General features: G+C 54.4%; 1 protein-coding gene across 1 annotated transcript; it reads right to left on the bottom strand.

Annotated features, from left to right (window-relative positions):
- Nucleotides 1-2,490: 2,490 nt before the first annotated feature.
- Nucleotides 2,491-2,931, bottom strand: CALML5 (calmodulin like 5). The gene has a single exon (XM_032163215.2). The coding sequence runs from the start codon at nt 2,929-2,931 to the stop codon at nt 2,491-2,493; it is 441 nt and encodes a 146-aa protein (XP_032019106.1).
- Nucleotides 2,932-17,029: the final 14,098 nt, after the last annotated feature.

The raw sequence follows: 17,029 nt of genomic DNA on the forward strand, positions 1-17,029 counted from the left end.
ATCACTTCAGAAATGAGACCTCTGGGACCCGCATCCCTGAGAGGATGGGGCTTTCCTGGAGGACCTCCGGGCAGAGCCGGGATGGGCATAGACTTTGCCAAGGGCCTCCTGCTCGGTCAGGCGGCCAGGCAGGTCTGAGGCTGCCTCTGCTCTGTTCCCCTCTCACCTCCTCATCTTCTCTCTTCGACCCCCTCTGCAGCCCTTCCTGTTCAGAGCCCTGAGGGAGGAGACTGGGGTGTCCACCTCTCCTCTCCCTAGCCCCAGGTGCGCCCTGCCCACAGGCCAGGCAGAGGAGGGAAGGTCTGGCCCCAGTCCTGAGGCTGGAAGGGCCTGGGGGGCACTGGCCAGGCTCTGAGCTCCGGGCGAGAAGGAACAGGTCGCAATGAGTGACCGCAAGAGATCATGGTGACTCCTGAAAACGCCCAGGCCCCGCCTCAGTGCCCCGGGCCACCCCTGGCTCCCCGGGCTTTGTGCTGAAGCCGAGATAAAGTGGACAGGCCCACCTCGCTCCTCAACAGGTGTGCGCCCCCCCAGGTGTGCCTCCCCCGCAGGTGCGCCCCCCCCCCCCCGCAGGTGTGCCCAAGAGCACAGCAGTGGGAAAGTAACGAATCCTGACTCCAAGGCCAGGGCCGCCACCTCCCCGAAGCCCGATTTCACCCGATGCTACCATAAGTTGGCCTTGGCTGCTCCTGTACCCACCTGGAGCTTCAGTTTCCACATCTGCCAAGCGAGGCGCCTGGGTGCGACCATCTGAGACCCAAGACAAAGGGAGCCCTGGGAACGCCCGGCTGTGATGAGAGAGCCTGGGTCTCGTTTCTAAACCTCACGGCACCAACACAACCCAAGTCCATACAGGGCTGTGCCCTGTCAGGGTGGAGGGCCCTCCTGCTCAGCCCCGTCCTTCTCCCCCTTGCTCTGCCCTTTCCCCACCTCCCCCAACCCTAACCACACAGACGCACGCACACACACACACACACACAGACGCACAGATGCACACACAGACACAGACTCACAGACACATAGACACAAAGACACACAGACACAGAGACACACAGACACAGAGACACATAGACAGATGCACACACAGACAGACACAGACTCACGGATACAGACAGACACACACAGACAGTGACACACACACAGACACACACAAAGACACACAGACACATACCGACACACACGGACACAGACACGCAGACCCACAGACACACACGGACACACAGATACACAGACACAGACAGACACACACAGACACACGGATAGATACACAGACACACAGACAAAGACATACCTAGACACACACACACAGACACAGACATACAGACACAGATACACACAGATACATACACAGGCACACACAGGAACACACAGACATACCTTGACACACAGATACACACACAGAGCCACATAGACACACACATACACATACACATATGCACAGACATAAACACATACACAGACACAGACACACAGACATACACAGACACACAGACACACAGACATACACAGACACACAGATAGATACACAGATAGGCACACAGACACACACAAACATAGACACAGACACACGCAGACACAGACACACACAGATAAACACACGCAGACAGAGACACACACACAGATACACACACAAAGCCACACACAGACACAGAGACACACTCAGACACCCACACAGATACACACATACACATGCAGATGCACACAAGGACACACAGACACAAAAACATACAGAGACTTACAGATGCACACATGCAGAGACACATACAGACACACGAACATGCACACACAGATGCACACACAGACATACACTATATTATTTGCAGCCGAAGAGAGGCAGGCTGCGTGCAGAGGCTGGCAGCTGGGCTCCGTCCGCCCGTGCGAGGCACGGGCTCCTGTTTGTGCAGGACACGTGCCCAGGTCCTCACCAGCAGCTCAGGCAGAACCTGGAGCCAGAGACCCCGCCCAGCACCATCCTCACACATCCTCTGCCCACCTGCCCTCGGCTCCGCGTCAGGGGAGGCAGGAGGTGCCCCTGGGGCCTGCTCCAGGCAGTTCTCCCACCGCAGGTGAGAGCGGTGGGCTGGGAGAGGGGTGGGCTGAAAGGAACCCTGGAAGCAGGTGGGGGCCCTCAGAGGCCGCCGCCCCACAAACACCAAGCACACATGGGACTCGGCAGTCCTTTATTTAGATCAATGCAGGGCTGAGGGACCCTCAGGGCAGCCCCGAGCTGGGGAGCCCCATTCCACTGCAGGGCAAAGGGGAACCAGGCCCAAGGAGGCCGCCTTCTGCCCAAGGTCTGGAGGCAGAGAGGGGCTCGCAGGCGGCCCGAGGGCGCCGCATCCAGGCCCCGGAGCGCAAAGCCTTCCTCCCGGGGGGAGGCAGTCTCCCATCCACCGACCAGGTTTCCCTGGAGAGTCCCAGCACAAAAGCAGCAGCGGGCGGTGGCCCCGAAGGCTCAGGGCGCAGCCCGGGGGACGCAGGCGGGGAGCCTCACTCCTGGGCGAGCATCCTCGCGAACTCCTCGTAGTTCACCCGCCCGTCCTGGTCCACGTCGGCCTCGCGGATCATGGCGTCCAGCTCCTCCTGCGGCAGCGGCTGCCCCAGCCCCGCCATGGCCTGCTTGAGCTCGTCCACGGTGATGTGGCCGTCGCCGTCCAGGTCGAAGGCGCGGAAGGCGACCTGCAGGTCCTCCAGGCCGGCCCTGGCCTTCTTCACCGCCGCCAGGAACTCCTGGAAGCTGATTTCGCCGTCGCCGTCGCTGTCCAACTGGGAAATGAGTTTCTTTAGCTGGGCCTCCGAGAGGTTCTTGCCCAGGGCCTTCAGCGCCGCGTCCAGCTCCTGGGCATTGATGGTGCCGTTTCCATCCTTGTCGACCGTGGAGAAGGCCTTTTTGTACTCGGCCTCCTGCTCAGGAGTCAGCTCACCGGCCATGCCTGCGTCCCCTGCACCTCGCGGAGCCTCCGAGCTGCTGCCCACCGGCCCTCAACCTGCTGCTTCTCAGAGCTCGTGGTCCAGAGTGCAGGCAGCCGCAGGGATCCGGGCAGCGTCTGTCCCAGACAGTTCTGCCTTGGCCGGGGAACCCCCTCCTTTTCTGCAATCGGAACAAAGGGAGGAGGAGGCTCCCCACCCTCCAAATGCCCTGGGGTGACAGCCTCCTCCCAGGGAGGGACAGATCAGCTGCAGACAGGAAATGCAGGAATGGGAGTGGGAGGGCTGTCAGGCGCCAGGTGGGAACTGCCATGGGGTCGGGGTATCGGATGGCTAGCCTGCCAACCCCTCCTGGCCTTGATAGCAACCACCTCCCTCCAGGAACATTCTGCCCAGGGGATAGTTTCCCCTGCAGCTGATTCTCAGAGATCCTGACCAAGCCAACGGGTTCAAGACAGCTTCTCCAACTTCACAAAGACTGAGACTGGAGGGGAAGGTGGCTTGAAGAGGGCTCCCTCAGGGGCACAGCAGGCCCCAGTGTTTGGTGTTTCTGTACCCCTCTCTCCAGTGCTACTGTCTAGCTCTTGCCCTGAGGCTGGGGCTCTTGGACGGGAAGTGGGTGGTAGCGTTGATTCTGCCAGGGCACAACTGTGGGTATCATGAGATTCCCAGTCCAGGGTCTAGAGACAGAGGATGGGGCTCACTGCCTTTAACTTCAAGGAAACAAGGGACCAGGGCTGCCTTCAGAGCCATAGCTGGTGCTGAGATATTGTTTATCAAGTGAACAGGTGATGTGTGATTTCAGGGGAGAGGGAAAGACTTTTTGTCTCCCCAGAATACTCCCTTCTAGCTCAGGGATTCCTAGAGTTCGGTTCCATCGCCAAGTCCAAGGTTCCCTGTGCAGACACCCTGGGAGCTCAGTGGCAGGCGTTCCATTCACAGGGCATCAAATAGCTACAGTTGGAGTTTTGCTGCAGCAAGACACGGGGGGCCTCAGTGCCCAGCATACCCCAAAGGTGCAGGCAGAGGGGCAGGAGGATGCAGAACAGGTGGCTGCCATCAAATTTGGCCTTCCTTGTGGTTTTACTAAGCATCAGCCCTAAGCACAGAAACCCATCTGGGAACCTACTGGGAACCTCGATCTGATCTGTTCTCTGGAAGGAAACCCCCAGGGCCACTTGCCTTGAGCAACTTTTAGAGCAACAGCTAAGTTTTCGGGGGACCATCCCCAAGTCCTTCCACTGATATGACCTACAGTTGTGAGGGGATATTTGCCTTGGAGTCCCCAAGATGCCTTTCTCAAGCAAGTCCCCTCTGATCTCCATAGATTCCCATTCTTCTCCCCAACCCCTGCCCGTACACAGGGAACAAACTCCTTTATTCCCCTGAGATAGTTTAAACATTCCACCTCCCTCCTGTTCAGCCCATCGAATAGACCAAGTGCCCTCTCCTTCCCTAAAGTGCAGCCAGACAAACACCTCCCAGCCCCTTGGTGCTGCACACATTCTCCAAGGGAAGCCGGAGGCTGGGGTGCCCAACCGCTCACTCCATGACCCACAGCTCAGTCCCCCAGGACCACACAAGAGGCAAACCAGGCAGAGCAGTGAGAGGAGGGAAGATGCCCCAGCCAGCCCTGGTGCGGCAGCTGCTCTCTGAGCGGCGTGTGAGGGCCCAGAGGGAGGTGCAAAGGGCTTGGAAGCACCGCAGCAGAGGGAGAGGCTGAGGTTTGCAGAGAGGGAGCTCCGTGGACCAGGTGCAAAAGGGAAGGTCATGGTCAGCAGGGAGAAGGAAGCAAGGGGGTCACCCCACTGGAGTTCAGGGGGACCCAGCATAGACAGAGAGATGCAGAGAGCAGTGTCCCAGTTGTCTAAGTCATTTTGTAAAGACATCTTGAAGATTTTCTAGCTCACCTCGGTGGTGGAATAATACAGAGGCCTCAATAAATATTGAGCAACCAATTTCTCAATGAAATTGACAACCGGTTTGGGGTGGAGAACGTGGGTCCGGCCAAGAGATGAGAACAGAGAAGCATCCTGCCTGGTGAGGGCCCCGGGGAGGGCGAGACTCTTAATAGCTGGATTCAGCCCAGCTCCTTGTTTTATTTCCTTAAAGAATACCTGAAGATTTAAATCTGTATTTGAAATTTCCTTTCCTTCTCATCTTGTTGATGGGACCTGTGATTAAAATCCAAATGCTTAATAATTATTTCATGTCATTTTCCCCGGGTATTAAATACTACTTTGCAAACAATATTAGGAGGCTTGAGCTCCCAGTTCCAGTTTTGTCAGTGATGTGGAAACATGTGTCTCAATATCCGCATCTATTAACTAGGATGATGCACCCACCATATCTGATCGGAGCGTGTAGGATCAGAATATTAAGCACAGAGCCAGCAGCAGGTGTTATTATTCTATGATAAACGTCATGGTCAATAACAAGCTGATTCATGTTTGATGTAAACCAACACTCGGGAAAACATCTACTTGAAGGGGAATCTCACAATTTTGTGACTAGACCTCTTTTGATTGAACTGAAAAATTAAATGCGTCAGCCTCGAGGTTTAGTTAAGTCCAACATGCCAAGGCTCAGAGCATTAGCTGACTTTTCAGTGTCAGCTCCAAACAGAGGCAGTTCCATGCGGAGCAGAAGCACCTATTTAGAAAAAGCCTCAGGCTGTCTCATCACGAGACAGGACGATGGTCACTATTCTCGTGATGTGCATTTTCTAGATGGAGAGAGGCAGTGTCCCATAGGGAAAGTCCCCTGACTTCCTGCTGGGTGTTTCTACATCCGGGGTCATTTCCTCCCTAACACATTCTCTTTTCAGGGCATGTACAAGCACTGAGATAGTTTTTTCATCCTCCCCTCAGGATGAGGGGCACTCCGCCTCCCACCACAGCATGCAAGCCGTCAGCGGCCTTGGCTCAGCCTCCGTGGGTGAAGTTTCCACTCCCCTCCTCTGGGTTCAGCACTAGGGACACCAAGGACAGCCAGCCATGCATGAGTGACCCGCACCACAGACGGCCTGGCACAGCCCAAATGGGGGCGCCCAAAGAGGGACAAGACGGCATTTGTTGTCAAATCTAGGCAAGCTCGGTCAGGCCCCTCTGCCTTGGCTGGTTTAGCACAGCAGCTGGGTGCAGAGCTGACTTTGAGGAGGGAGAAACCCTTCTTTCTAGCTAAGGTGCATTCTCAGGAGATGCTTTCTGCGTGTATCCCTGTGTGATGCAGGGGCCAAGGGCATCATCCGTCCTCCACTCCATGAGGAGCCCAAAGCTGGGGTACTCAGCCACTGGCTCCACATCCCACAGCTGAGCTCTCCCGACCCAGGCGCCATGTGAGAAGCAAACCCAGCAGAGAAGTGAGAGGAAGGAAGATGGCCCAGCTAGCCTTAATGTGGTGGCTGCCTATGGAGCTGTGTGCGAGGGGCCTAAGGGAGGTGCAGGAGGCTAGGAAGAACAGCAGAGGGACAGGCTGAAGTTTGCAGAGAAGGATCCCGGGACCAGGTGAGAAAGAGAAGGTCGTGATCAGCACGGAAGAGGGAGGTGGGGGGCGGGGGTTGCAGGGAGATGACACCTTTGTGATTGAGTGCTGGAGGCAGGCTCTCCCCCTCTCCCACGCCTCTCAGTTGAGCCCCTCATGGAGACGCCAACTCTCCCTGCCACCCTGGAGGAGAAAGGGAGTCTCCTTCGTTAAGGAGGACTGAAGACGTCTGCAACTTGCTATAGGAAGGATGAAAACCTCTCCAAGGTGGCCGGACGGGTCCCCAGAGGCAGGGAGAGTTATCATCAGTCATGGGACTGCCTTGTGCATTAGCTGTGTGCACATGTGTTTTTGTGTGTGTATGTGTATGTCTATTTGTGTGTGCATGTGTGTGTGGGTGTGGGTTTGTGTGTGCATGTGAGCACAAGTTTGCATGTCTGTGCAAATGTGCATGCATGTGTGTGTGTCTGTGTTGGGAGAAGATATGCAGGGTGTAGGGTGGCTGTCCTTCTGTTCAGGCGAGGACAACTCTAGCTTTCACACCAGACTCACCCCAGGAGCAAAAACACACTCTGGCACTTCCACTACACTTTGGCTCCTCAGAGTGGAGAAACCAGTCAAACAGGCCTTGGAGCCTCAACCAGCGCAGAAACTCCTCACACTTCTGTGTTTGCAGAAACTGTTCTCACCTGGCACCTGTGCTGTCTCCGCGGTGTTGGCACAGCCCTGACCTTCTCTGGGGACAGGGCAGCCCTAGGGAAATGAGAAGGGCCTGTGTGGAGGGTGTGATCTGTGGAAGAGAACGCTGGGGACCAGGTTCACAGAGCTCATCTCCCTCGCGATTAGCCTCAGCAATGAGAATAGAAATGATGAGCGACTGTGCTGGTTTCACAAGCAGCCGGCTCTGAGCCCCCTTTCCTGGGTACTCCTAGACACCGCGCACCTCTCCTGCACACCACACACCTCCCCTACACATCACACACCTCCCCTGCGCACCGCGCACCTCCCTCCCCTACACAGCACGCACCTCCCCTGCACACCACTCACCTCCCCTGCACACCGCGCACCTCCCATACACACTACGCACCTTCCTCCCCTACACACCACGCGCTTCCCCTACACACCACGCACCTCCCCTGCACACCACGCACCTCCCCTGCACACCGCGCACCTCCCATACACACCACGCACCTTCCTCCCCTGCACACCACGCACCTCCCCTACACACCACACACCTCCCCTGCACACCACACGTCTTCCCAACAGCGTGTGGTCAGATCACTGGGGGTCAGCTCCCGGCTTCTGCACTTTGCTACCTGCGTGGCCTGGGTGAGCTGCTTCACCCCTAAACACCGCATGCCTCTCTGGTGAAGAAGATGGTACTAGCACCTGCCTTATAGGAGCCTTGAGAGGGTCGAAGCCCTGCAGGAAAGCCTCCGCCCAGCACCTGGCAAGAGCAAGCACTCAGTAGGCAGAGCCCCGCCAGCTCCTGCACCCCGGCCTGCGCCAGCTCTCTGCTGGGTGCCATGCCAGGCTGCTCCCTGGCCAAAGCAGAAGTATCCTCACTGCAGACCCGGGTGGCAATTCTAAGTTCTCAGGGCTTCAGCTGAGTAAAGAAACACCTGATTTCACTGATGCTATGGACAGCATCGACCTTGCTGTCCACGGCACTCCTAGGGTCCACCACATGGTCCACATGTGTGGAACACGCTTGACAGAGGCTCATAATTCTACAGGAAACTGTCACAGGTTGAGAACTCGGAAGGTGGAGAGCTCGGTTCCAATCTAGATTCCCGTCCAATCAATGGTGTGATTCTTGGGCTACAACAACCTGAAGTCACGCCAGGGGGTTCCCTGAGCAAAGGGCAGGGGCCATCCCCACTCCCTCTCCTGGAGAGGGTGCTTGTGCATTCTCGGGTGAGGAGAGGCTCTGGGGCTGGTGTGGGTTGCTATTTATCCAGTGCCCGCAATCTGTCTAGACTTGCTGGGCTGGTTGGCAAAAGCAGTCCTCCCCCAGGCTCTTACCCATCAATGACACACCTGGGAACCTGGCAGGACACACCTGGCTCTGTGTCCCAGACCCAGAGCCTGTTCATCAGTCCCCATCCCCCATCCCTGATTACCCAGCACCTCCTGGAGAAGTGTCTTGAGAGAACTGAAACATTTCAACTCGGACCACATTGGATGGAAATGTAAGGTGGATTACATGTTTTATTCCCCATCATTTTAAACAAATTACATGGAGTATAATCCCAGTGGTTTAAAATGATACATTAGAACCCTCCATTCACTGCGCAGAGGTTTGTGTGGGGTCTGGCATGCGTGAGACGGTCCTGGATCATGGCAATTCTCCAGGTGACCCTTCCCCCCTGCTGTCGTGGGATAGGAGGCCCCTCTCCCTCTCCCATGGGTCTCCGCAGCATGTTCTGAGCACCTCTTCATTTCGCAGCTAGTATTGGCAGAACTTAAGGCATAACTCAGTTGTCAGGAAAAAATATCAGCAGCTTTCATCTAAAATCAGTAATAAAGCTGTGGTTCTGAGGGTGGTGCTCAGGACTGCGGATGTATTTCAGGATTCAGGACCATATTCTGAAGCGTGAAGATGGTCACGAGCCTGAACGCTGGAGAAGATCAGGGATTATTGTGATCCTGTTCATTGCTATAACACATATGTACAAAAACCTTTTGGGGAAGTTTAGACCTGAACAACTAAATGCAAGTAGATGGATGTGCAAAGTGAGAGGCGAGAGAGAAATCTATTTAAATAATCCTGGAAACCCAGAAGTTCTCAAAGAAAAGGTAGGTATATTTGACTACCTATAAAAAAGGTAAAAACTTCTGTGTGAGCAGCAAAAAAACACTGTATCTAGATAAAGCAAAATGATAGATCTTGGAGGAAATGATAAATATACAAATAATTTTACATATAAAGAGCTCTAAAATTGTTAAAACTACAACAATAACAATTCAATAGAAAAATAAGCCAAGGATATAAGTAGCCAGTTCACAGGAGAGCAAATTCAAATGGCCAACAAACAGTAAAAGATGCTAAAATTCAGTGGTAGAAGAGGAAGTACAAATTAAAATAATAATGAGGCGTCATTTCGTGCCCAATCTAGCTGGCAAAAAATGAATTAATTAAAATACCTACTGCTAGAGAAGATGTGAAGAAATTGTTATCATTCCACATTGCTGGTGAAAAGGTCAAATGTGACAGCTTTATTCTAAGTAATCTGGCAATGTGTCATGTATTACAACTAATAACAGGACTATACATGTATAAACAAAAATCTACGATATTAATATGGATTGCAGATATACCAATATGCAGAATAAGGGGGTGAAAAGATGAAAAAGGCTGAATGATGTGGCCATTGTGTGTGTTTGTGTGTATGTGTGTACAAGAAACTGTATAAACCATTTTTAAAGGATCTTTGTTTTGTTAAGTATTTCCTATTTATTTTTATTTTTATTTTTCCTTTTTTTTTTTTTTTTTTGATGCAGTGTCTTGCTCTGTCACCCCAGCTGGAGTGCAGTGGCGCAATCTTGGCTCACTGCAACCTGTGCCTCCCAGGATCAAACAATCCTCCCACCTCAGGCTCCCGAGTAGGGCCCATCCCAGGGGGAGCTGGAGACAAGAAGGCCCTCGGCTTAGGAGCTCCGGTTGCATCCACTGTAGAGGAGGTTAGGAATCCCTACCTCTTCCTGCTATGGGGCTGCTGCAAGAAGAAAATGGGAAAGTGCCTGTAGCCTGCAAGGCACCCTACAAAGGCAAGGGACCGTTCTTCCCTCCCATTGTGAGTTCCACCCTCTTGAGACCCCACCTGCCACCAGGAGCTGCGGGTGCCTGGCCAGTGGCCCGTCCAGTAAGTTGGTGGCCGCTCAGAGGCTTTCAGGAAGCAACGCCTCCGTGTCATGCCTCTTCATCCGGATGGTGCCAAGCAAGGAGACGACGGCCCTGGGGTCATGGTGCCAAGCAAGGAGACGACGGCCCTGGGGTCATGGTGCCAAGCAAGGAGACGACGGCCCTGGGGTCCGACATGGGCCAGGAAAGCAAGAGAGATGTGAGTTTGTGGTCAGAGAGGAAAGGAGGCAGGCGCCATGCAGGACCATAGGGCCGTCCGTGGAGGGCAGGGCTGGCCACACAGTGTGCTCTCCCTCTGGCGCTTGCTCTCCTCTGCACCTGCCGTTGGACACATGGGCCTGGAAGAGACAGGAAGGGCACTGGCTTTGACTCAGCGGAGCAGTAAGCCTCCTCCCTCTGGCCCGACAGCAGCCCAGTGCCTACGCTCCACTCCTGCTGACCCCATAGGCTCAGTCCCCTCGACAGGAGGGTCCTCAGTGTAGTTCCAGGGGAGGGTTGGCCGCTCCCCGCCTCTCAGGAGCTCTTTCCGAAGGGAAACCTGTTGTGCGGGAGCCAGCCCATCTGCAGGGATTGAGGTGTGTCCCCTCCAGGTCAGAGCAGGTCCAGGCACCAAGCTCAGCTGCAGGGTGCCCTGGGTGGGGCTGCGTCCTGGGAGGAGAGCATGGCTGCCCCAGAGAAGGAAGGGGGAGAAAAGCACAGGGGTGCCGTGCCCTTGCAGGCTTCTTGGAGGGGAGCCCAGAGACAGGAACCTGGGTTACCAGCAAGTCTGACCCCGTGTCTATAGTGGAAATGAATTTGAATCCCACAAGAGGCCACTGGTGGAGGTGAAGCCTGCAATGGCCAGGGGGACTGAGGGCAGGAAGATCCCCCTCCCAAAACCACCCTGCTGCCCTCCCACCCAGCCTCCCTCTCCGGGCCTCCCCCACGCTGCATCCTCTCCTCCCAGGACCCCCTTACCACACCCTTCTCAGGCCTTACAGATGTAAGCAGCCCCCTAAAGCAGCTCTGCCCTCCCGCGGGCCACGACTGCCCTCCTGCACCCGCAGCACTTCGCCCTGACCTCCCGGGGGGTATGTCTGTGTACCCGTCGCCTTCCCCACCTGCCGGGCTGAGGTCCAGCCGCAATGCAGGGGTGTTCTCTCTGCCACCCTTGAATTGGTCAGGGCTGGTCACAGACAACACTTTGAGGGGTCAGGCTCACTGACTGAGTAACCTCACAGGGCCCCTGGCAGAGCCACCCTTCACCCGAGGCCCAGCCTCGCAGGGTCCAATGCACGTGGACTGGTCAGCAGATGCTGGGCTCTAGGGCTTAAAAGCAGGGAAAGTGCAGCGGGGCAAACCAGGGCTTCCAGGCAGGAGACCCAGTCCTGCTCCTCCTCTCGGCTCAGTTTCTACATTTGCCCAGAGCTCAGTGCCAGTGGCCCGTGGAAACCTTCGGCCCTTTCTTTGGTCCTGGGATTTTCCGACTGTGCAGTGAGTGGGTTGAGGAGAAGGAACGTGCTTCCAGGTAAACATGCCCTCAGCTCACGTGGACGCGCTCACCAGTCACTCATGAACAAGCCTTTCCTCCCATGCCTGCAGCCACGCCCAGGGCAGCCGTCATGGTTAACCCTATTTCAGAGACTGGGAAGCCAAGGAATGAAAAGAAGGAGCTGCCCCTCGGAAAGGAAGCTGGAATCAAAATACAGGCCCGAGACTCACGTGGTGTTCCTCCCTCACCGGCTCCCCTGGGTCCAGGTGCTTCCTCAGGCATGTTCGGCTCCTGATCCCAACCAGGGGTCGATGGCTCCTTGGGCCCCTCTTTCCCCGCCCGCCCCTGACCATTACCCAGGGTCCATCCCCACTGGACTTGGATGTCTTTAAAACCCCACTTCGAAGAACTCTACGCCTTTTCCACAGATATGGTTTCAGGTCTCTTCTTGGATCCCCCGGCTCTTGGGTGGAGGTTTAATTGTAAAAGACACACATTTGCTGTTCTTTTCCAGCACTAAATCTTCCCCAGCTGCTACATCCCACTTTCTTATGAACCCAGATGTCCTCCGCCGCTCACCCCCGACTCCAGTTTCACTCTTTTTGTTCTTCTCTAGGACAGGCTCTACTCCCACACCCCCTTCTCCTCAACTGGGTGACATTTAAGAAGCATTGGCGTTTCTGCTGGCCCAGAGGCTGGGATGCCCTGGACCTGGCTGGCCGTGTCTCCTCCTTCCTCCTCCCTTGGGATAAGATGCCCACAGCCCTTTCTGTACCACCGTAGCTTGCCTTCCCTCTCCTTCCCACAATCTGGTTCAGTCAACCATGGCATTCCTAGCACCGGAGCTGTTTCTCCTTCCTGCTTCCTTCTTTCAGGAAGTTGCTCTTCCCCGTTCTGGAGCTTCAAGTTGGCTTTCGCCAGTTCATGAGAAGTCACTAGTTCATAACTAGTTCATGAGGGTGGGACGTTGATGTGATGTCCTCAAGTTCCCTAGATACAGAACAACTCTGTGCTGTATGTACCCCAGCCCACGGATTCATGCCACCCTCTGCGGTTGGATTTCCAAGAACCCCCTGCACCAGGGCTCAGTAAAGTCTGCTGCCACCAGCTTTGTCCTTTACTCAAATATCCACTGCAGCCCAGCCACACCTCGGTGCCCAAACTGGGCAGAGCCATATCGAAGCCACCGCTGCCCCAGTTACCTGAGGAGGACAGGCGATGTGCACCTGCCCTTTCTATGTGCCAGGCGCTGTGCTAAGGGCTTTGATGCATGACCTCATTCTTCCTCTCCTTTTATTCTTATTAAAATAAGAGTAAGCAGATGAAGCAATTGAGGCTTAGTGAGGTCAAAAAACCAGTTCATCAAAGAGGTGGAAATGCGAATCTAGGTTTGCCTGATGCCAGAACCCAGGCTCTTATCCAAGGCACCATAGCGTCTGCTTATTATCTGATAGCTTCATCTTTCCTTCATAAGCCATTGAAGACAAAACTCGGCTCCAGCAGCCCCTGACTCGACGGTGAGGCTTTCTAGCGCAGAAGCCCAGCCCGAGGCCCCAGCGTTGTCCCGCACCCCCAAGTGGAGAAGCACATTCACAGCTTCACCCATGCGTGGCACGGGCAGGGGCCTGAGGAGGTGGCCGGGAGTGGGAGGAAGAGCACTGCCTGTGCCGGGAAGAGGTGGCAATTCGGGCCCGCTCTGCCTCCCACCAATTACGTTCCTTGGAAACACTTAACTGCATGAGTCAGTTTTATATTTTTATTTTATTTTATTTGAGACGGAGTCAGACTGGAGTGCAGTGACGCAATCTTGGCTCACTGCAACCTCTCAGGTTCAGGTGATTCTCCTGCCTCAGCCTCCCAGGTAGCTGGGATTACAGGCACACGCCACCACACCCTGCTAATTTTCGTATTTTTAATAGAGACAGGGTTTTACCATGTTGGTTAGGCTGGTCTCGAACTCCTGGCCTCAAGTGATCCACCTGCCTCTGCCTCCCAAAGTGTTGGAATTATATGCATGAGCCACCACACCCAGCAGTTTTAAAAATTTTAATACAGTCATCTGGTTACTGTACATTTCTATGAAATACACTGCTATAAAATCCTTGGAAGCAATTTCACCAAGAACTCGCTATCACCTTGATCAGTCCCTATTTATTTAAGTCTATCATTATCTTATCTTCCGGAACATTCTGCAACAAGCTGGCTTGGCCTTCTCTCTTCCTTGATAACTCAGCCTCTCTAGGTTAAAAATCTCTTTACTTGAGCTTTGACTTCTCCCTCCTACTTTCATTTAAGTTTCTCCTTTGTGCTTTAATGTCTGTGTTCTTCGTGACACGTGTGGAAATAATGATTTGGTTCCCGAAGATCAGTAGCCTTACTCTTCTCGAAGAGCTTTCTTTGCTGGTTTTTGTTTGTGTTTGTTTTGTTCTTAGCATGTCTGACAACTTTTTGGCGTCTTAAAAAGAGAGCTGCGCTTTTCCCCTTCCTCGAGCCCCCCTTTTGTTACAGTGTTAACATCTTTCTAATCTAATGGGAGTTGCCTCATCCTCCCGCCGCCCCTGCCAAATACATCATCAGCTTGATTCTATTACTATCTATTACTTGATTATATTACTGTACACAGATGTCTTGCTTTGACACGTCGCACACTCTCGTTTTCCTTGCCTATAGTCCTCGCCGGTACTGGCCCATTTTCCTTTCTTCGCACATTCCGGGGTGTGATCAGTTACAGTTAAAGCAGCGTTTAGAACTCCAGTCCTCTAAACCCACTTGAAATACTTGGATTCACGGTCCTGTTGTGTTTGTTTCCCAAGCTAGAACATTTTCTAAGATACATCTGAGATTCCTTCCTCAGGGCATAGTTTATACATATGGGATCCAGAGTTTTGCAACTCGGGGCAGCTCTTTTTCCCAGTGGCCAGCACCTTGACCCCAAACCTGGTTCATTCTCCTGTCATACGGCTTCCTTTCCACCTCCTATGAAGGCGGCACCAGGGTCTTCCCTCCCCAAGCCTTCTCTCTGCAAAGGATAGGCCGCTACTGCTCACACCTCGACTTCTCAGGGAGCCAAAGCTGCTCCGTGGAGGTCTCAGTGGAGACACGCCACGCTTCCTGCTGGGACATCTCACGGGGTGACAGAGCCCCCGCAAATGCTGATCTGCCACGTCCCATTACCAGAAATACCTGTTCCAGCTTCTAATCCCTCTTCTCCGAAGAACTGAGACCAGGCAGGAAGCTTTGGGGTCTGGGAAAGGACACGCAGGGTGGGAGAGGGGCATCCAGCTGGGAGTGGGCGTCAGGCCTCGCCCCCCGCCCGTGTCTCACCATCGGGGGTGTGACTGGACAAACCCCGAGCCTCCGCCTCTTTCTTCTCGCAGGGTGAGATCTCACACAGAACCTCCTCGGGCTCCACGCAGAGAGTGTCTGGGGCCTGGCAGGAAACACGGCCTGTGGACTCCTTGGCAGCGGATCTTTGCCGAAACCACCCTGAGATCCTCGGGCCAGGCGCTGCGCTGACACAAAGTGGACTCAGTGCGCGTTAATTTGTTTTTTTGTTTTTTTGTTTTTTTTTTTTTTGAGACAGAGTCTCGCTGTTGCCCAGGCTGGAGTGCAGTGGTGCAATCTCTGCTCACTGCAAGCTCCGCCTCCCGGGTTCACGCCATTCTCCTGCCTCAGCCTCTCCGAGTAGCTGGGACTACAGGCGCCCGCCACCACGCCCGGCTAATTTTTTTTTTTTTTTTGTATTTTTAGTAGAGACGGGGTTTCACCGTGGTCTCGATCTCCTGACCTCGTGATCCGCCCGCCTCGGCCTCCCAAAGTGCTGGGATTACAAGCGTGAGCCACCGCGCCCGGCCTGTGCGCGTTAATTTGATGAATGATAGCGAAAGGATGGCTGGCTGGCTGAATGAATGCATGCATGAATGAGTGGAATACAAAGTCCCGCCAGCATTTAAAGTCCTTTCCCGCCCCCCCACCGCTGGTCCATTCTGCAAAACAGAGTCCACCTTCCCTGTGGATCCGAAATGCACGTCAAACCTCATTTCCACAAATGTGGCTGCCTTCGGGTCAGTGCCGGGACGCACCTCGGTGGAATTCATGCTAAGGTTCCCATGGAGAGCTTCCTTCCCTGGAGCCTGCGACCTGCAGCCTCAGAGCCCCTGCTCCCCGCTCCCCTCCAAGAAGCCGTGTGTGAGCTTTCGTCCGTCCTCTCCTTTGCTCTGCAGGATTTTCCGCCCTAACCATCATTCCTTCAGGACTCCCTGGAGCCAGGAATGGCAGGAGAATCTGGGAAAAGCAAGCAGCTCCAGAGAAGCCCTTTCTCCTCCCCGTTCCTATTGGTTTCCTCCCTTCTTGCCTCCAGTTCTCTATCGTGTCTTCTTCCTTCCTCACCCACCAAGCTCCCCTCGCGGCAGATACTCACCCATGGCGTGTCCTCAGCCAAACCCGGCAGAAAAAGCGCAGAGCTTCGCACACCCCATTTCCCTCATGTCCTCTCTAATGGCCTTCTTCACTGAGTTCCCCTGGGCCACGCACCCCTCACTCCCGCCCCTTCCTCGCCGTGGGCACCTGCCGCCTTTCCGAGGGCGTCCCTGCGCGGAAGCAGCAAATCCGGCCTTGTGCTGGCTGCAGTGCTCAGTGGCAGGCGAGGGCCTTTCTACCTCCTCCGTGTGCCTTTAGAGATGAGGTCGGAAGCTGTCTGTTCTCTTCATTTTACACATGCAGAAATGGATACACAGAAACACCAAGAGGTTTGGACTGAACCGTGTCCCCCTCAAATTCATAGGCTCAAGTCCTGCCTCTCCATGGCATGGTATTTGCAGGGGGTGAGACGGGGTCATGAGGGGTGGGGCGCCATGGAAGTCATCTTACAAATGAAAAGCGCACCCCAATAACACAAAATAATAGTGACTATTTAGGGAGATCTTATGATGTGAGAGGCCTGACCACTCTTTGGAGTCCTCTCATGTCTTAATTCATGTCACTCTGGTCACCCACTGACCTGGACGCTGCCATGGCGCCCATTGTACACATGAGGACCTGAGCCATGACAGCTGTGATTTGCATGATGCATATGAAACAGTTGCAAGCAGAGGTGGGGAAAGGAAGGAGGCCGGGTGGCCTGGGCTCCTGCCCCTCACCTTCCCTTGCCCCTACACACCTCTCGATGTACCTCTGCAGAACCCAAGGGTTTCGAAGAGGAGAGTTTAAAACCACAGCAGTAAATAACTAAGGCAGGATCTGAAGAAATGATGAAATGGGAGCTGCACTTTGCCGAATCCCTT

Source organism: Hylobates moloch, unplaced genomic scaffold (genome assembly GCF_009828535.3).
Source record: "Hylobates moloch isolate HMO894 unplaced genomic scaffold, HMol_V3 SCAFFOLD_2, whole genome shotgun sequence".
NCBI classification, from domain to species: Eukaryota; Metazoa; Chordata; class Mammalia; order Primates; family Hylobatidae; genus Hylobates; species Hylobates moloch.

Bases quoted from the DNA above. Each gene is read 5' to 3' on its own strand.
- CALML5 (XM_032163215.2), bottom strand. From the start codon at position 2,931: ATGGCCGGTGAGCTGACTCCTGAGCAGGAGGCCGAGTACAAAAAGGCC.